At 63.9% G+C, this 16162-nt stretch overlaps 1 protein-coding gene across 1 annotated transcript; it reads left to right on the forward strand.

Annotated features, from left to right (window-relative positions):
* The first annotated feature begins 1849 nt into the window (after positions 1-1849).
* LOC102941539 (zinc finger protein 239) lies at positions 1850-5559 on the forward strand. Its single transcript, XM_037913745.2, has 3 exons — positions 1850-2012; positions 2576-2683; positions 3852-5559. Exons 2-3 carry the CDS (start codon positions 2611-2613, stop codon positions 4886-4888), a joined length of 1110 nt encoding a protein of 369 aa, XP_037769673.1. The 5' UTR covers positions 1850-2012; positions 2576-2610; the 3' UTR covers positions 4889-5559.
* The last annotated feature ends 10603 nt before the right edge of the window (positions 5560-16162 follow it).

A 16162-nucleotide genomic window follows, 5' to 3' on the forward strand; every position in this document is an offset into this window, starting at 1 on the left:
TCATTTCGGCAACTGTTGCGTCCCTCTCGGGTTTCTTTGCCTAATTTCTCCTACTGCCCCCATTGTTCTCAGTCAGCCCATGCGAGTTCAGGGCTGGTCAAATGATGATTATTTCTTTATCACCGTAGCACCGAGGCGGTCCAGTCACGGAGCCCACTGCGCCAGGCGCTGTACAAAGAAAACTCACAGTCCCTGCCCCAGACAGCTTCCAGTCTCAGTGTAATTATGACAACAGGTGGGACTCCGAGAATGAGCAATAAAAATGTATGAAACACACAGATCCTCTGAGTCGGGGCCAGGATTCGTATCGACAGTCGAGCGATGGAGGGAAGAGTGAGACCTGGATCCCCGCAGCCACGAGAGCCGTCGCCAGGGGGTGGCAGGAAGAGGCAGAGGGTGGGAGCGGGGAGATTTGGAGCTGGGATTCTGCAGGGTTTGCTCCTCAGAGCCGGACGCAGGCTGGGAGCTGGGAACTGGCTGCACTGTGGGGAGATGGGAAATAGCTGACGAGTGTTGGAAGGGTTTGCCCTGCGTGTCAGACACCCCCCAGGGAGGGAGAGGGGTGCCCCCGATTGCTGAGAGCCTGAGCTGTGTAGGGAAGTGGTGGGGAAGCCCCCAGGCTGGGCCTGGAGCCGGGCCAGGCCCATGGCTGAGGGCCGAGGGGGAAGAGCAGCCCCCCAGTCCAGCTGGTCTCCCCACCCGCCCCACAGCTACTGGGTGGGGAAAGCAGACCCTGAACCAGACACCCCTGGTCCCAGCACCCCCTTCCCCAGCATGGGCATCTCCAGGGGCTTCACAGCCTTTCTCTGGAGATGATGGGTGTAAATGGGGCTCCCATGGGGGCAGAGACTCCCTATGGCCTGGGCAGAGACCCGGCTGGGATCCCTGGCGCCCTGTCGGCACCGTGAGTTCACAGCCCCGAAGGTGTCGCCCCATGGCTGAGTTACTGATGCCTCCCCCAGGCCTTCCTGGGTCAGCGCACCCCACTGCGTTGGCTTGGGGTCTCCTGCTCGGGACGTGCCCAGGGGTTCTGCACAGACAGACTCTCTGCCCCCGGCCCAGGTCCCCCACCCAGGGACCCTAGCACCCACCCACCAGCTGGCCCAGCACCCACCCAGCCACCCTTGGCACCTCTTCAGCACCCTTCGCAGCCCTCCACAGAGCTGGGGGCTCGGGGAGAGTGGGGCCAGGGGGTTCCAGGGGGCAGATTGTGGTGATGGGGGGACAGGCAGCCGGGCGCCCTGTCCCCGCTCACGGCTTGCCTGGCCGGTGGGGGAGGAGGAGACGGTGGCTGGGGTACGTCCACACTCCCCTGGCTGCGCCCTAGTGTAGACGCTGCCTACGGGGAGGGAAGGGGTGTTTCAGTCAATAGCAGAATGAGGGATCTCGGGGTGCCCAGGACTGTGGGGTGAGAGATTGTTCCCCCTCCGCCCCAAACACCGGCTCCCCCTCCTGGACCCCCTGCAAAGCAGGGCCCACCGCCCCCCCATGCCAGCCCTGTCTCTCTCTCTCCCCTGGGGGGGAGGTCGGGGGTGGGGGCGGGTTCCACCAGCTGTTCCCCGGGGACCGTGGTGGGCTCTGGGACACCCACTCCTGAGCCAGGGGCAGCGGGCGACAGGGACCCGGGGCCAGGCGGGGCGCGGACCCTGCACAAAGGGCCCCGTCCCCGCCTTCCCCGAGCCCCCGGCCCCAGATCTGCCCCGAGCGCACTAGCAGGGGCCGCAGCCCCGGGTGTGCGGTGCGGTGTAGACGGTCCCTGCCTGTGCCGCTCCCCTCCCGGCAGCGGGGGCGGGTCCATGGGCTGCTCCCCCCCCATTCCGGGGGCCGCTCTCCCCGCCCCCCCGCCCGGGGGTTGGGCTTCCTGGGTCAGCGCCGCGGCTGCATCCGCGCCCGGCCCCGCTGCTGCGCCCGGCCCGGGCGGGGGGAGCCCGGGGGCCGCGCTGGGCTGGAGCCGCCCCTGGGCCGCGCAGCGCCGAGCTCCGCCGGGGGAGCTGCTGAGCCGGGGCCGGCAGGTGCGGGGGGGGCCGCGGGGAGGGGCGCTGCGGGACCGCGGGCCGGGGCCGGGCGGGATACCGGGGGAGTGGGGCAGGTGGGGGGCTGGAAGGGGCGGGAGGAAGCGGGGGGGGCACAGACCCCATCCAGCCATGGGGCAGGAGCAGCCCCCACTAGCGTCCCTTGGGGTGTTTCTCCCCGGAGGGAGGCAGCGCCTGGCCGCGTGTGTGTCTGACTAAGATCTGAACATCCCACAGCCCCCCCGCCCCCCCCGCCCTCCCAGAGACCCCCCACCGCCCTGGGTGTCTGCAGTGGGGACAATGGTCCCCCCTGGGGTGGTATCCCCCTCCCTGCCCCCCGGGTCACCCCCACGGGCCCCTCCCGCCCCCTCCCTGCGTCCCTGGTCAGCCCCACGGGCCCATCTCGCCCGGTGTCCTGCCCCCTCCCTGTGCCCCAGGTCAGGCCAGGTCCCCCGGGCCGGAGCAGGCCGGGGCTGGGTTCAAATCACAGGACGTTCCTTGTAGCAGATATTCTCCTGCTGCGTCGCACGCCCTGATCTCGCCTGTCCCCGTCCCCCGAGCAGGATTTCTCATCCCTGGGCCGGACACGCTCTCCCGGATGGAGCGAGGGGCAGAGCTGTGGGTCCCAGGCCCCCGGGGTGCTGAGGAGACCCCAAGAGACGCCCGCACAGGTGAGGAATCGCTTAAACTGGCTCGGAAATTCACCCCTGGCTTCCTGGAGTCTTTAAATCCTGGGCAGTAACAGCAGGGGATTTACAGGCCTTCCAGATTTGTGTGATGAGCATCTAGCCCGGACTGAGGTCAGGAGCCCATTGTGCTCGGAGCTGGACATACAGCTAGCGAGAGACAGTCCCTGCCCCGCGGACCCGGCAGCGAGAGGAGGGGTGTGAGGGCAAAGAGAAGCCCAGCGAGAGGACGTAGCAGCCAGCGATGGAGCCGGGAATAGAGCCCGAGGCGGAGGAGTGACTTGTTTGTGGTGGTTAAGTACCTGGGAGGGGGGAAAGTAGCAGCTACTAAAGGGATCTTTGGCCGGGTCCCTTCTGGCCGTGAGCTCTGTGAATCTGACCCACCGGACCGCACTGCCCCTCAGCACCCATCGCACCGGTGATTCCCCTGGGGTGACGCGTGGGGGTCACGCTGACACTGACTAGTCACCCAGCCTCCCTGGCCGGCTGTGCCCGGTGCCCGGCAGCGCGGCCGCTTTCATGGATCGCTCCCACGCCCGCCCCGCCGACGTCCTGGGACTTGCAGGGTCGTTTCTAAGCTCATTTCTAAAGCGCTGACATGGGCGCGAGAAGCTGATCCTGGGACTCCCGGCAATGCTCCAGTCAGGGGTGTGGGGAACCTGGCGGCCACTGGCTGCGGCCAAGGAGACGGGTCCGGTCTCGTCCCCAGACCCTGCACTATCTGTCCATCCACCCCGGATCCTAGTGTATCCAGTCTACCCCCCCGCCCCGCACTGGGAGCCCCTGCAGCGCTGCCAGAGTGAAATCCGCCTGACTCAGGCAGTGTCGCAGCAGCCCACAGGAAACGGCCCTGAAAATGGCCTGTGTCTCTCAATTTCCGGCTGCCGGGGGATCTCTGAGCAGCACCAGGCTGCCTGTCTGCAGACTCAGGAAGGCAGTGCGGCCTCACCTGGCTCCCTACAAAATCAGCCTCCCAACAAGAAGGGCCAGAAATGAGAGCTTGACTCCTGTGGGAGTTCCCGGCCGGGGGCCTCTCCTCCCACCAGGGGCAGTCACAGCAGCCAGGGGATTTTTTACACCTTGGGTTTGTTCCCCTTTCCTGAGGAGTCCAGCGCAGGGAGTGACGGGTGTCTGGATTCTCTCTTTCTTCCAGCACATGGGAACGAGGAGGAGGCAACCCAGCCGGGGGCGGTGAACGAGACGCTGCCAGGGGACGTTTCCTGGAGTCCGGAGCCGGGGAAAGCTTCCGAGGGGCAGGAGGGGAACCCCGCGGAGGAGAGTGGGGGTGAATCCGCTCCCCGCGGGGGCGACACAACGGACCTCAGCGAAGCCACGGCCCGGCCAGGGCGACTCTACACCTGCCCGGAGTGCGGGAAAAGCTTCACGCAGAGCTCGCACTTCATCCGGCACCAGACGGTGCACACCGGGGAGCGGCCCTACCAGTGCGCCGACTGCGGCAAGAGCTACCGGCAGAACTCGGACCTGGTGACCCACCGCCGGCTCCACACGGGCGAAGAGCCCTTCCACTGCGCCGAGTGCGGCAGGCGCTTCCGGCAGAGCTCGGAGCTCCTCGTCCACCAGCGCGGCCACACGGCCGAGGCCCCCTACCCCTGCCCCGAGTGCGGCAAGCGCTTCCGGCGCAGCTCGCACCGCCTGGCCCACCAGCGCACCCACACGGCCGAGCGCCCCTGCCCCTGCCCCGACTGCGGCAAGGGCTTCCGCACCCGCTCGGACGTGGCGCAGCACCGGCGGGTCCACACGGGCGAGCGGCCCCACCAGTGCCCGGAGTGCGGCGAGCGCTTCAGCGTGCGGTCCACCCTCGTGAGCCACCGGCGGGTCCACGCGGGCGAGCGGCCCTTCGCCTGCCCCGAGTGCGGCCGGGCCTTCGCCCAGAGCTCCACCCTCAACCGGCACCGGCGGGTCCACGCGGGCGAGCGGCCCTACCGCTGCCTGGAGTGCGGCAAGCGCTTCAGCCGCAGCTCCAACCTGCTGACCCACCAGGTGCTGCATACGGGCGAGCGCCCCTACCCCTGCCCCCGCTGCCCCAAGCGCTTCAACCAGCGGGCCAACCTGCTGACCCACCAGCGGGTCCACACGGGCGAGCGGCCCCACCAGTGCCCCGGCTGCGGCAAGCGCTTCAGCCAGCTCGCCAACCTGCGGGCCCACCTGCGGCTGCACGCCGGGGACTGACCCCCCGGCCGGCTCGCCGGCACCGGGGGCGGCCGGTCGGGGGCTCCTCCGGCTCGGCAGCCCCCGGCCGGCCCGGCGTGAAGGGGCCAAAGGCGCTAACGCTGTCCACTGTCGCCCCACGGCGTTGGAGGCGGGCCGGGGTCGGGGGGCAGAGTCCTCTGCCCGCTCAGCGCCAGGGCACCTTTTCTTGAGCACGCCGCAAAAAAGGCCAAGCCGGTAAAGCCTTCGCAGCATGAAGTACGAAGCCAGCCAGGCTTTCCTTGTCACAGCGTCCCTGGTCCCCTTCCCATCCGCCCGGGAGAGGAAACTCCCTTCCTCTGAGCGTCTCCGGGGTGCGTCAGAGCTGGCTGTGACGGGACAGGAGAAGGGAGCTGAGACGGGCTGGAGCCAGTCGTCCGATCCTGTTCAGCCCAGGTGTTGTCTGGGCTTTGGCTGGAGCTGGGGGAGGTGGCCGTGTCCTCTGGGTCCCGCTCTCTGGCCCGGGCTGGGTCGGCATTTCTCAGGGTCGAGATCCCAGGAGACGGGGGTGGCAGCCAGGGTGGGGAAACTTGCTCCAGTAGACCCATCTGGTTGTTTTGTTTTTCCCCCCAACGTCTCTTTCTTTGAGGCCCCGCAAAGCGGGTGGTGGGCGGCCCAGCCCAGCCCCTCGTCATTATGTAATAAATTAAATTTATTTCTGTCACGGAGTGTGGGGGAGTCCAGGCCCTGCACCCCTCTTCCTGGGATTCACTGAGACTCTCAGCCAGCCAGTAAAACAGCAGGTTTATTGGACAACAGGAACACAGTCCAAAACCGAGCTTGTGGGTACACCCAGGACCCCTCAGTCAAGTCCTTCTGGGGGAGCAGGGAGCTTAGACCCCAGCCCTGGGGTTCCCTGTGTTCCTCCCCCCAGCCCCAACCTGAAACTAACCCCACCGAGCAGGTTCCCTGCTGCAGCCTCCGTCCACATTCCTGGGCAGAGGTGTTACCTCCCCCTCCCCCTCCTGGCTCAGGTGACAGGCTCTCAGGTCTCCCGTCCCCAGGGCACATTCCCAGGGCAACACTCCCCCCTCCCTGCTGCTTCACATCGTCACATCTCTCCCCCCTTCGAGACTGAACTGAGCGGGGTCACTGTGACCAGTGACCTGGGGAAGTTCGGGGCCCCCTCTCCGGGACAGCGCATCCGCTATCAGGTTGGCACTTCCCTTCACGTGGACCACGTCCATGTCGTAATCCTGCAGGAGCAGGCTCCACCTCAGGAGTTTGGCGTTGGCTCCTTTCATCTGGTGCAGCCAGGTCAGGGGAGAGTGGTCGGTGTACACGGTGAAGTGTCGCCCGAAGAGATAGGGCTCTAGTTTCTTGAGGGCCCACACCATGGCCAGGCACTCCTTCTCGATGGCCGCGTAGTGTTGCTCCCGGGGTAGCAACTTCTTGCTCAGATACACGATGGGGTGTCTCTCCCCCTTTTCATCCTCCTGCATTAACACCGCGCCCAGTCCCGTGTCGGAGGCGTCGGTGAACACCACAAAGGGCTTGTCAAAGTCTGGGTTTGCCAGAACTGGGCCACTGACCAGAGCCTCCTTCAGCGCCCGGAAAGCCTCCTGGCACTGCTCGGTCCAGACCACCTTGTCTGGCTTCCCCTTCTTGCATAGCTCAGTGATGGGGGTGGCTATGGCGCTAAAGTGGGGCACAAATCTTCGGTAGTATCCTGCCATCCCAATAAAGGCTTGGACCTGCTTTTTGGTGTGGGGAGCGGGCCAGTCTCTGATCACCTCCACCTTGGCCGGTTCCGGCTTTAGGCGGCCGCTCCCCACCCGATGGCCCAGGTAAGATACTTCAGCCATCCCCACCTTGCACTTCTCCGCTTTGACAGTCAGCCCAGCCCCCTGGAGTCGGTCCAGCACTTGTCTAACCTGGGACACGTGGTCCTCCCAGGTCTGGCTAAAGACACAGATGTCGTCAATATACGCCACGGCAAAACTCTCCATCCCCCTCAGGAGCTGGTCCACCAGGCGCTGGAAGGTGGCCGGCGCTCCCTTGAGGCCGAAAGGCAGGGTCAGGAACTCATAGAGCCCCAGAGGGGTGATAAAGGCCGATTTCAGCCGGGCATCTGCATCCAGCGGCACTTGCCAGTAGCCCTTTGTAAGGTCCATGGTGGTAAGGTACCGAGCTCCTCCCAGCTTGTCTAGGAGCTCGTCCGGCCTGGGCATGGGGTAGGCATCCGATACAGTGATGGCATTGAGCTTCCGATAGTCCACACAGAACCGGACTGACCCATCCTTTTTGGGGACCAGCACCACCGGCGAGGCCCAAGGGCTGGCCGATGGCTGGATCACCCCCAAAGCCAGCATGTCCCGGACCTCTCTTTCCAGGTCCTGAGCAGTTTTCCCTGTGACTCGGAAGGGGGAGCATCTTATCGGCGGGTGCGACCCTGTCTGCACCCGGTGGACAGTCAGATTAGTGCGTCCAGGCTGGTTGGAAAACAGCTGTCGGTACGGATACAGCACCCCCCTGACCTCAGCTTGCTGGGCAGGGGTTAGCTGATCCGAGAGGGGAATTGTTTCCAGGGGGGAACCAGCTCTGGTCCCAGGGAATAGATCTACTAAAGGGTCATCTCCCTGCTCCTCCCACTGACCACACACAGCTAACACCACATTCCCCCTGGCATAATATGGCTTCATCATATTCACATGGTACACCCGGCGGTGGTGGGCCCGGTTCGACAGCTCCACCACATAGTTTACCTCATTGAGCTGCTTGACGACCTTGAACGGGCCCTCCCAGGCGGCCTGTAGTTTGTTCTTTCTCACGGGGATGAGAACCATCACCTGATCCCCGGTGGCGTAGGCACGGGCCCGCGCCGTGCGGTCATACCAGACCTTCTGCTTCCTCTGGGCTCTGGCCAGATTCTCCCTGGCCAGGCCCATGAGTTCAGCCAGTCTCTCTCGGAAGGTCAGGACATACTCCACCACTGACTCTCCATCGGGAGTGGCCTTCCCCTCCCACTCGTCTCTCATCAGGTCCAGGGGGCCCCTCACCCTCCTTCCATATAACAGTTCGAAAGGCGAAAATCCGGTAGACTCCTGGGGCACCTCCCTGTACGCGAACAGCAGGTGAGGTAAGTACTTGTCCCAATCCTGCGGGTGCTGGTTCATAAAGGTTTTCAGCATCATCTTTAGCGTCCCGTTAAACCTCTCCACCAGCCCATTGGACTGGGGGTGATACGCTGAGGCCCAGTCGTGCCGGACCCCACATTTCTCCCACAAGCACCGGAGCAGGGCCGACATGAAGTTGGAGCCTTGGTCTGTCAAGACTTCCCTGGGGAACCCCACTCGGCTGAAAATGGTCAGGAGCGCATCTGCCACGGTGTCTGCTTCAATGGAAGCTAAGGGCACTGCCTCGGGGTAGCGGGTGGCGAAATCTACCACCACCAGAATGTATTTCTTCCCCGACCGGGTCGTCTTGCTGAGAGGCCCCACGATGTCCATGGCCACCTTCTGGAAAGGCTCCTCTATGATGGGCAAAGGTCTCAACGCCGCTTTCCCCTTGTCCCCGGCCTTCCCCACCCTCTGACAGGGGTCACAGGATCGGCAATACTGCCGGACGGTGGTAAAGACCCCGGGCCAGTAAAAGTTCTGTAGCAACCTCTGCCGGGTGCGCCGGATTCCCTGGTGCCCTGCGAGGGGGATGTCATGGGCCAGGGACAGGAGCTTGCGGCGATACTTCTGGGGGACCACCAGCTGCCTCCTGATCCCACAGGACTCCCCTTCCCCTGGGGGAGCCCATTCTCGGTACAGGAACCCCTTCTCCCACAGGAACCTCTCCTGGCAGCCTCTCCTCATGGTCCGTCCCACACTGAGGTCGGCCAGGTCCCTGAGCTTCTGCAAGGAGGGATCTTTCCTCAACTCGGCCTGGAACTCAGCGGCTGGGGAAGGGATGGGGCCCGGTTCCCCCTCCGTGGCCAGGTCTGAGGCCTCAGCCTCTCTGAGCCGTGCCCCTCGGCGCTCCCTCCCCACCCGAGTAGGGTCTCGCGCCTCCAGTGTGGTACCCTCCCCAGGGTCAGGTCGCAGTGCCCCTCGCCGGCTCTGGCTACGGGTCACAACCAGGGCGGTCTGGGGGTCGCTTGGCCAGTCCTCTAGGTCTCCCCCCATCAAAACTTCAGTGGGCAAATGGTGGTGTACCCCCACATCCTTGGGGCCCTCCTTGGCCCCCCATTTCAGGTGTACCCTTGCCACGGGCACCTTAAATGGGGTCCCGCCCACCCCCGTCAGGGTCAGGTAGGTGTTGGGCACCACCCGATCTGGGGCCACCACCTCGGGCCGGGCCAGCGTCACCTCCGCCCCCGTATCCCAGTATCCATTGACCTTCCTCCCATCCACCTCCAGGGGAACAAGGCACTCTCTCCGGAGGGACAGCCCCGCACCCACCCTGTAAACTGAGCACCCTGAGTCCGGAGCATCCGGCCCTCTGGCGGGGCTGGCTGGGGGTACTCTTCCCTCCTGAGCAGGTGGCAAACTGGTAACCCCCCTTTCCTGGGTCGCCTGCCCCTCGTCCAGCTGAGTCCCTACCCAGTTAACCCTGGGTAGGTTGGGTCTGCTCAGTTTGTCCCTGAGCCCGGGGCACTGGGCCCGTACGTGGCCTCTCTGGCCACAGTGATAGCAGCTCAGGTCACGTTGGTCCCCTCGAGCGGGTCGGAGGGGCCCGACACCAGGCGTTCCCCTTTGGAGGGGGTTCTCCCTATTTCCCCGCTGGGAGGCCCCATGGTGACTCTCTCTCTGCATCGGGGGGGGCCTGTTCTTTTGGGATTCCTCCCGGCTACCCCCTGACCGACTGTTCACAAACTCGTCGGCCAGCTGCCCTGCGTGCTGGGGGTTCGCGAGCTTTTTGTCCACCAGCCACAGCCTCAGGTCGGAAGGGCACTGCTCATACAGGTGCTCCAGTACGAACAGGTCAAGCAGGTCCTCTTTAGTTTGGGCCCCCGCTGTCCACTTGCGGGCATATCCCTGCATCCTGTTGACCAGTTGTAGGTAGGTGACCTCAGGCGTTTTACGCTGACCCCGGAACCTTCTCCGGTACATCTCGGGGGTCAGCCCAAACTCACGGAGCAGGGCCTGTTTGAACAGTTCATAGTCCCCTGCCTCTGCCCCTGTCATCCGGCTGTAGACCTCTACGGCTTTGGGGTCCAGTAAGGGGGTGAGGAACTGGAGCCTGTCTGCAGGGTCAACCCTGTGCATCTCGCAGGCATTCTCAAAGGCCGTCAGGAAGCTATCTATGTCCTCCCCCTCCTTCCGCTGGGCCAGGAGGCACTTATCAAAGCTCCTTGCAGTCCGGGGTCCCCCCTCACTCACCGCAGCCGGGGCCCCACTGCTCCTCAGCCTGGCCAGCTCCAGTTCATGCTGTCTTTGTCTCTCCTTCTCCTGACGCTCCCTCTCCTTCTCCTCCTGCTCATGTTGACGTTGTTTCTCCTTCTCCTGACGCTCCCTCTCCTTCTCCTGACGCTCCCTCTCCTTCTCCTGACGCTCCCTCTCCTTCTCCTCCTGCTCATGTTGACGTTGTTTCTCCTTCTCCTCCTGCTCATGTTGACGTTGTTTCTCCTCATGTTGACGTTGTTTTTCATGATCCTCCAGCTCCCTCATTTTCCTCTCCCTCTCCCATTCCAGCCGCATCCGCTCCAGGGACGGGGAGCTCCGCCGGGAGGATCCCCTGCTGGCTGCTGGGGTCAGGGTGCCCTCGGTATTCGCTGGGCTTCCCCCAACCCCTCCCCCAGGCATAGGTAGGAAGGGTCTCGGGGTGTCCTGGGCAGCAGTCTGACCCCTCCCAGCCTGGTCAGGCCCCAGGGCCCACGCTGCGTCCGCCGGGCGGCTTCCCTCGGGGACAGGGATCGGGTCATCCAAGCGATCCCTCTCCTCCAACTGGGCAATCAGCTGTTCCTTGGTGGACCTCCCGATGCGCAGCCCCCTCTGCCTGCACAGCTCCACCAGGTCGCTCTTCAGGCGTTTAGCGTACATCTCCCTGCTGGCCACTCGCAGGCCGGGCAGCTTTCCACGGTTTCCAGGAAAAGCCCCTAGTGTGCCAGTCCTTCTTGAGGTCACCACCTCTTTGCCAGGGTCGAGCTGCAGACTCCTCCGCCCCTGGGACCGCTCGCTGCAATCCCCCGGGGGACCCTGTTACTGCAAAAGTCCTTCTCTCTGGTCACACACTCCCAGGGGTTAACCGCCCCCTGAAACCGTCTCTCTCTGAATCTTCAGCACACCTGGTCCCCGTCAATCCCCCTTCGTTTTACTGTTCCCCAGTCACTTACTGCAGGAAGCGCCGTTCACGGGGTGCAGTAGATCCCACCGCTGCCACCAGTTGTCACGGAGTGTGGGGGAGTCCAGGCCCTGCACCCCTCTTCCTGGGATTCACTGAGACTCTCAGCCAGCCAGTAAAACAGCAGGTTTATTGGACAACAGGAACACAGTCCAAAACCGAGCTTGTGGGTACACCCAGGACCCCTCAGTCAAGTCCTTCTGGGGGAGCAGGGAGCTTAGACCCCAGCCCTGGGGTTCCCTGTGTTCCTCCCCCCAGCCCCAACCTGAAACTAACCCCACCGAGCAGGTTCCCTGCTGCAGCCTCCGTCCACATTCCTGGGCAGAGGTGTTACCTCCCCCTCCCCCTCCTGGCTCAGGTGACAGGCTCTCAGGTCTCCCGTCCCCAGGGCACATTCCCAGGGCAACACTCCCCCCTCCCTGCTGCTTCACATCGTCACAATTTCCCTACGGGCAAACTTAGTGTAAGTCACTTCGTTCCCCTGTTTTCATATTTATTAAGTTCAACCCTTAACACACACAGCCCCAGGGCCGTATCAGTCGTCCTTTTCGGTTGAACTGTCTGGGTTTTGCGCACCAGTCTGTAACACCCTGATTCAGAATAACCTGACTGACTTTTCGTGACTACTTCCCAGGCAGGCTGAAGTTATAAACCCGATTGTCCCTGTAGGTCCCTGGGCTAGTGACCTGACCCCGCTCCGGGGGGCTGCGGGGGCTGCGTAGCTCTGTCCCATACCCCGGAGCAATTACAGCGGGGCCCCGCGCATCCGATCGAACTGGGACCGGGGCCAGATTCCTACAACAGAACATACAACCCCGTAGTTTTCATGGACCCTGAAATCTATTGACTTGTTGTTGTTGTTGTTTATTCTTGTCTCTGGAGTCTGGACCTCGACTCTTCCTTGACCAAGAAATTTGGACTTTGGCAAAGTCCAACGACTACCCCTGCTATATAAAGATTAATTCAGCACGCATGTGTCCCCGAATTCCCCAGTCCTCACCCTACGGGGGGACCAAGAACTCCCCCATGGGGGAGGCTCATGGCATGGGACGCTGGCTAACTGGAGTGACTGTAACCCAGGGTAGCGGGTGGCCTGGCTCAAGCTCACGGGAGTCCGAGCGACTCCCGCCTGGAGGAGACAGGACGGATGTTTCAATCCCAGTTCAGGAGAGAGGTGTGACGGATCTGCAAAGCTGGGGGGTACAGCTCCCATCAGCCCCCTCCCCATTGCACGGGTCCCTCCTCCTGGCTGAGCAGGGACTGCCTGTCCCATCAGCTCCCAATCCCAATCGCACTCCAAGCCAGGTCAGGGGAAGGTGCTGAGCCGGGAGGTGGCTGGGCTCCGGCTGGGGGCCGGGAGCCGCCTGGCAGCTAGAGAGAAGCCCAGGAACGGTGCCAAAGCCATGCGTGGAACAGGCTGTAAGTGCCGGACGTCCCAGTGCTTTACCTGGCTGATTTCAAAGGCAGCTGTGTGAGTCCCGGTTCTGGGCCCATTTCCCTCTGCTGCGGCTGGGGAGGCTCTGAGCACGCAGAGGCACCGGGTGGGCTGGTTGCAGACTCAGGAAGGTGGTGCTGGGATCCCCATTTGGATTCTGCTTCCCGCCCAGCCGGGCTGGGAGCTTTAACGCGTTGAATCCTGCAGGTGACGGGCCGGCGAGCAGGAGCGAGGAGGGGCATCCCCAGAAGGAGGATCGGGAGTGAGCGGAACCGGGTGGGATGGTGCCGGGACAATCCCAAGGGAATGAGTCTGGGACAGAGAATGAGACAGGCTGTACCGGGGCCAGGATTGCGGGAGGAGCTTCCATCAGAGCGCCCACCTTCTCAGACACCAGGCCGTCCGTACAGGGGAGAGACCCCACAAATGCCCCGACTGCGGGAAAGGCTTCGCCCTGGGCTCAGACGTGACCAGGCATCAGCGCGTCCACACAGGGGAGCGTCCCTACGCGTGCCCTGAGTGCGGGAAAGGCGTTGCTCACAGCTCCGACCTCACCCGGCACCGGAGCCTGCCCACGGAGGAGAAACCCTACAAGTGCCCGGCCTGCGGGAAGGGGTTCCGGGTGAGCTCCCACCTCGTCCCCCACCAGCGCGTCCACGTGGGCGAATGCCCTACTGCTGTCCTTAGTGTGCCAAGGGCTTCAGCCACAGCGCCCAGCGGGTCAAGCCCCGCCGGACCCACACGGGCGAGCGCCCCGACTGTTGGAGGGCCCCTAGGGCCAGCTCCACCCTCGTCACCCACCAGTGCACCCACACAGCCAAGCGCCCCTTCCAGGGCCCTGTCTGCCAGAAAAGCTTTGGCCAGGTTTCGGGGCTCACCCGGCACCAGAGGATCCACACCGGGCAGTGCCCCTACAAATGCCCCAACAGCACCGCGGAGTCCGGGCATGGTGCCCTGAGGTGATCGCTGACCCCCTGGCTACCCAGCCCCCCGACGGGCTCCCCCTCACCACTGCTGGGCCCCTCCAGCAGCCTGAGGGGGAGGGGAGGGAAAGCCCCGACCAGCCCCTCCTCCACGCTGGGTGCAGGGGGTGCCAGCCGGGAGGTGAAGTGGCTCCAAACAGACATTTCTTCTGCTCTCAGGACCCAGCTGATTTCCAGCAGTCGGACAGAGCCAGGAAGTTACTATCCCAACCCTGGTTCTGTCCAGAGAGACTTTACCAGCCCAGCGTGCCAGGGCACGGCTGATTCCCCGGGAAGCAGCAGGGGTTGATCCCTGAGCCCGCAGGGGCCGAGGCTGGGGTGTCCGGCAGAGCCACTCGTTGCCCAGAGCTCTGGATTCGGCTGGCATAAATCAGCCGCAGCCCCAATGGGGTCGGTGGGGCTCAGTCCCCGGCTGGCGTAAATCAGCCGCAGCCCCAGTGGGGTCGGTGGGGCCGGGTCCCCGGCTGGCATAAATCAGCCACAGCCCCAGTGGGGTCGGTGGGGCCGGGTCCCCAGCTGGCGTGAATCGGCCCCAGCCCCAGTGGGGTCTGTGTGGATTCACACTGGCTGGGGATCTGGCCCCTCCGCCTATCAGCCCCGCCGACTGACCGACCTCTGCAGGCCCAAGCCAGCTGGGCGTGTAAATGCTGGTTAGCGGGGACGGCCTGGCTGGTGTCACAGCGGCTCACCAGCGTCTCCGGGACAGGCTGGCTCCGTACGTTCGCAGCTGTGACTTGACGCAGTTTCTGTCCTTTGGTTAAGCTAGCGTCAGCCGGTGGTAAATGAAAAGCTGGGGGGAGAAGGGTGCAGAGGGCCGGGGCGTCGGACAGGCCCACGGGAAGGGAGCCGAGGTCGCACTGGGGTCTCCAGGGCTCGGTCTCTGATTGGGGCGCGTCGTGTCATTCGCTCATTACACAAGAGTAACCCAGGCCCCAAACCCCCGTGTTTGTTAACGACACGGAGACGCGGCTGGGTTCTGGCAGCTTCCGACGCGCAGAGCACGGTGAGCGCCTCGGGAGGCTACGGGCTGGTTAAAGGGAAGCTGCCCTATTCCAGGTGACGCGACACGGACTCATCAGATCTCCACCGTCGAGGGCCTCTGCTAACTGCCATTGTATTACCAAAGCGTCTCAGGGACCGGGGCCCCGGTGCCAGCGGCTGGCCCTACCCGCGGAAGAGACAGTCCTGCCCCGAGGAGCTTACACTCTAAACAGGCAAAGCAGAAGTTCTCCCCATTCACAAGTAGGGAGATGAGGCACGGAGAGATTGAGTAACTTGCCCAAGGTCAGCCAGCAGCTCAGTGGCAGAGTCAGGAATAGGACCCAGGCGTCCTGAGATATAGCCCAGTGTTTTCCCCATGCTACCCTTCTTTCTACCTCCAGCACATGGTCACTCCCCTAGGACCAGCTCTGCGTTTCTTTCTCTAGCTTCTGGGTTAATTGGCCCATAGTGTCAGTTAGTAAACCGGGCAGCCGGGTTTCCTCTCGTTCAGGAAGGAAGGACGGGGCGCGGGGAAGGGCCTGGGGCGGGGTTGAAATGCAGCATCCAGAACCGGGCCCTGGCACTCAGGGCCGGGGCTGTTTGGGGTTTTCCTGCTCCAAACCAGGAGGACTAAAGCGGCTTTGCGTTTCCCAGTCGCCCTGAGTCCTGTGTCCGAGAGAACAGGAGTGTAAACGGGGCGGCGGGCCCCCCAGGAAATGCTCTTGAGGGGTTTATCGGCGACACCGTATAACCTGCTGGTTCTGCTCTGTGACCCGCGTAGGCCTGGAAGGTTTTGCCCCAAGGCTGAGTTTCGGATCCCTCCCCCGGGAGCTCCCTGCGTGCCAGGCCCCGCGACGCCGGCTGGGGAGTTCCCCTGCGTGATCCACATGCAGGCCGGCCCCATGGCCCAGCCAGGCCTTGTGCAGCCCCCGCTGGGCTCCCCTGTGGCCCCTCTGCTCCCCCACACCCCTGCTGATCCCAGCCAGGCCGGAGCAGGGGTCCGATACGGGTGTCAACCCCTCTGTCTCTCCAAGGGACGTACCCGGCCCCCGTTCCCAGCGTGTCTGAGCCTCGCGGGCTCTGGGGCAGGGATACTCGGACTGCGGCTCGCACGCCCCGAGGGCCTGCTCACCCCATCTCCTGCGGCTCTTTGCAGCTCCCGGTAGGAAAACGCCCCGTGATTGAATTATTAACCCGGCTCGGTTATTAACCCGCCAGCCGGCTTTTCCTGTGTTCTTAGCCAGTGACCTGATCAACTTGCCAGTTGTTAACATATTTGTTGTGAGAATAACACCCCCCCCACACACACCCCACAGCTCCCCTGTGACCCTGCTTCACTGGGGAGAGACTGGAGGGAATGAAACAAGGACTTCACACCCCGGCGGCTCTTCGGGGTCATGCGGGTCGCTCTGAGGTCCCAGTGTCTAATACATGAATCTTGGGGTGTCACCCCATGGCCGGCGGGACCCAGAGGCTGAGGGCCTGGGCCAAGCTCTCCCAGGCCCCCCTGGCGGGTCTCCCAGGCGAGCGCCCCAACCCCGGGGTACCTGGGTGCCCCGTCCAGCCCCCCCTTGCCCCTCAGGCAGG

The sequence above is a fragment of the Chelonia mydas genome, chromosome 14 (genome assembly GCF_015237465.2).
Source record: "Chelonia mydas isolate rCheMyd1 chromosome 14, rCheMyd1.pri.v2, whole genome shotgun sequence".
NCBI classification, from domain to species: Eukaryota; Metazoa; Chordata; order Testudines; family Cheloniidae; genus Chelonia; species Chelonia mydas.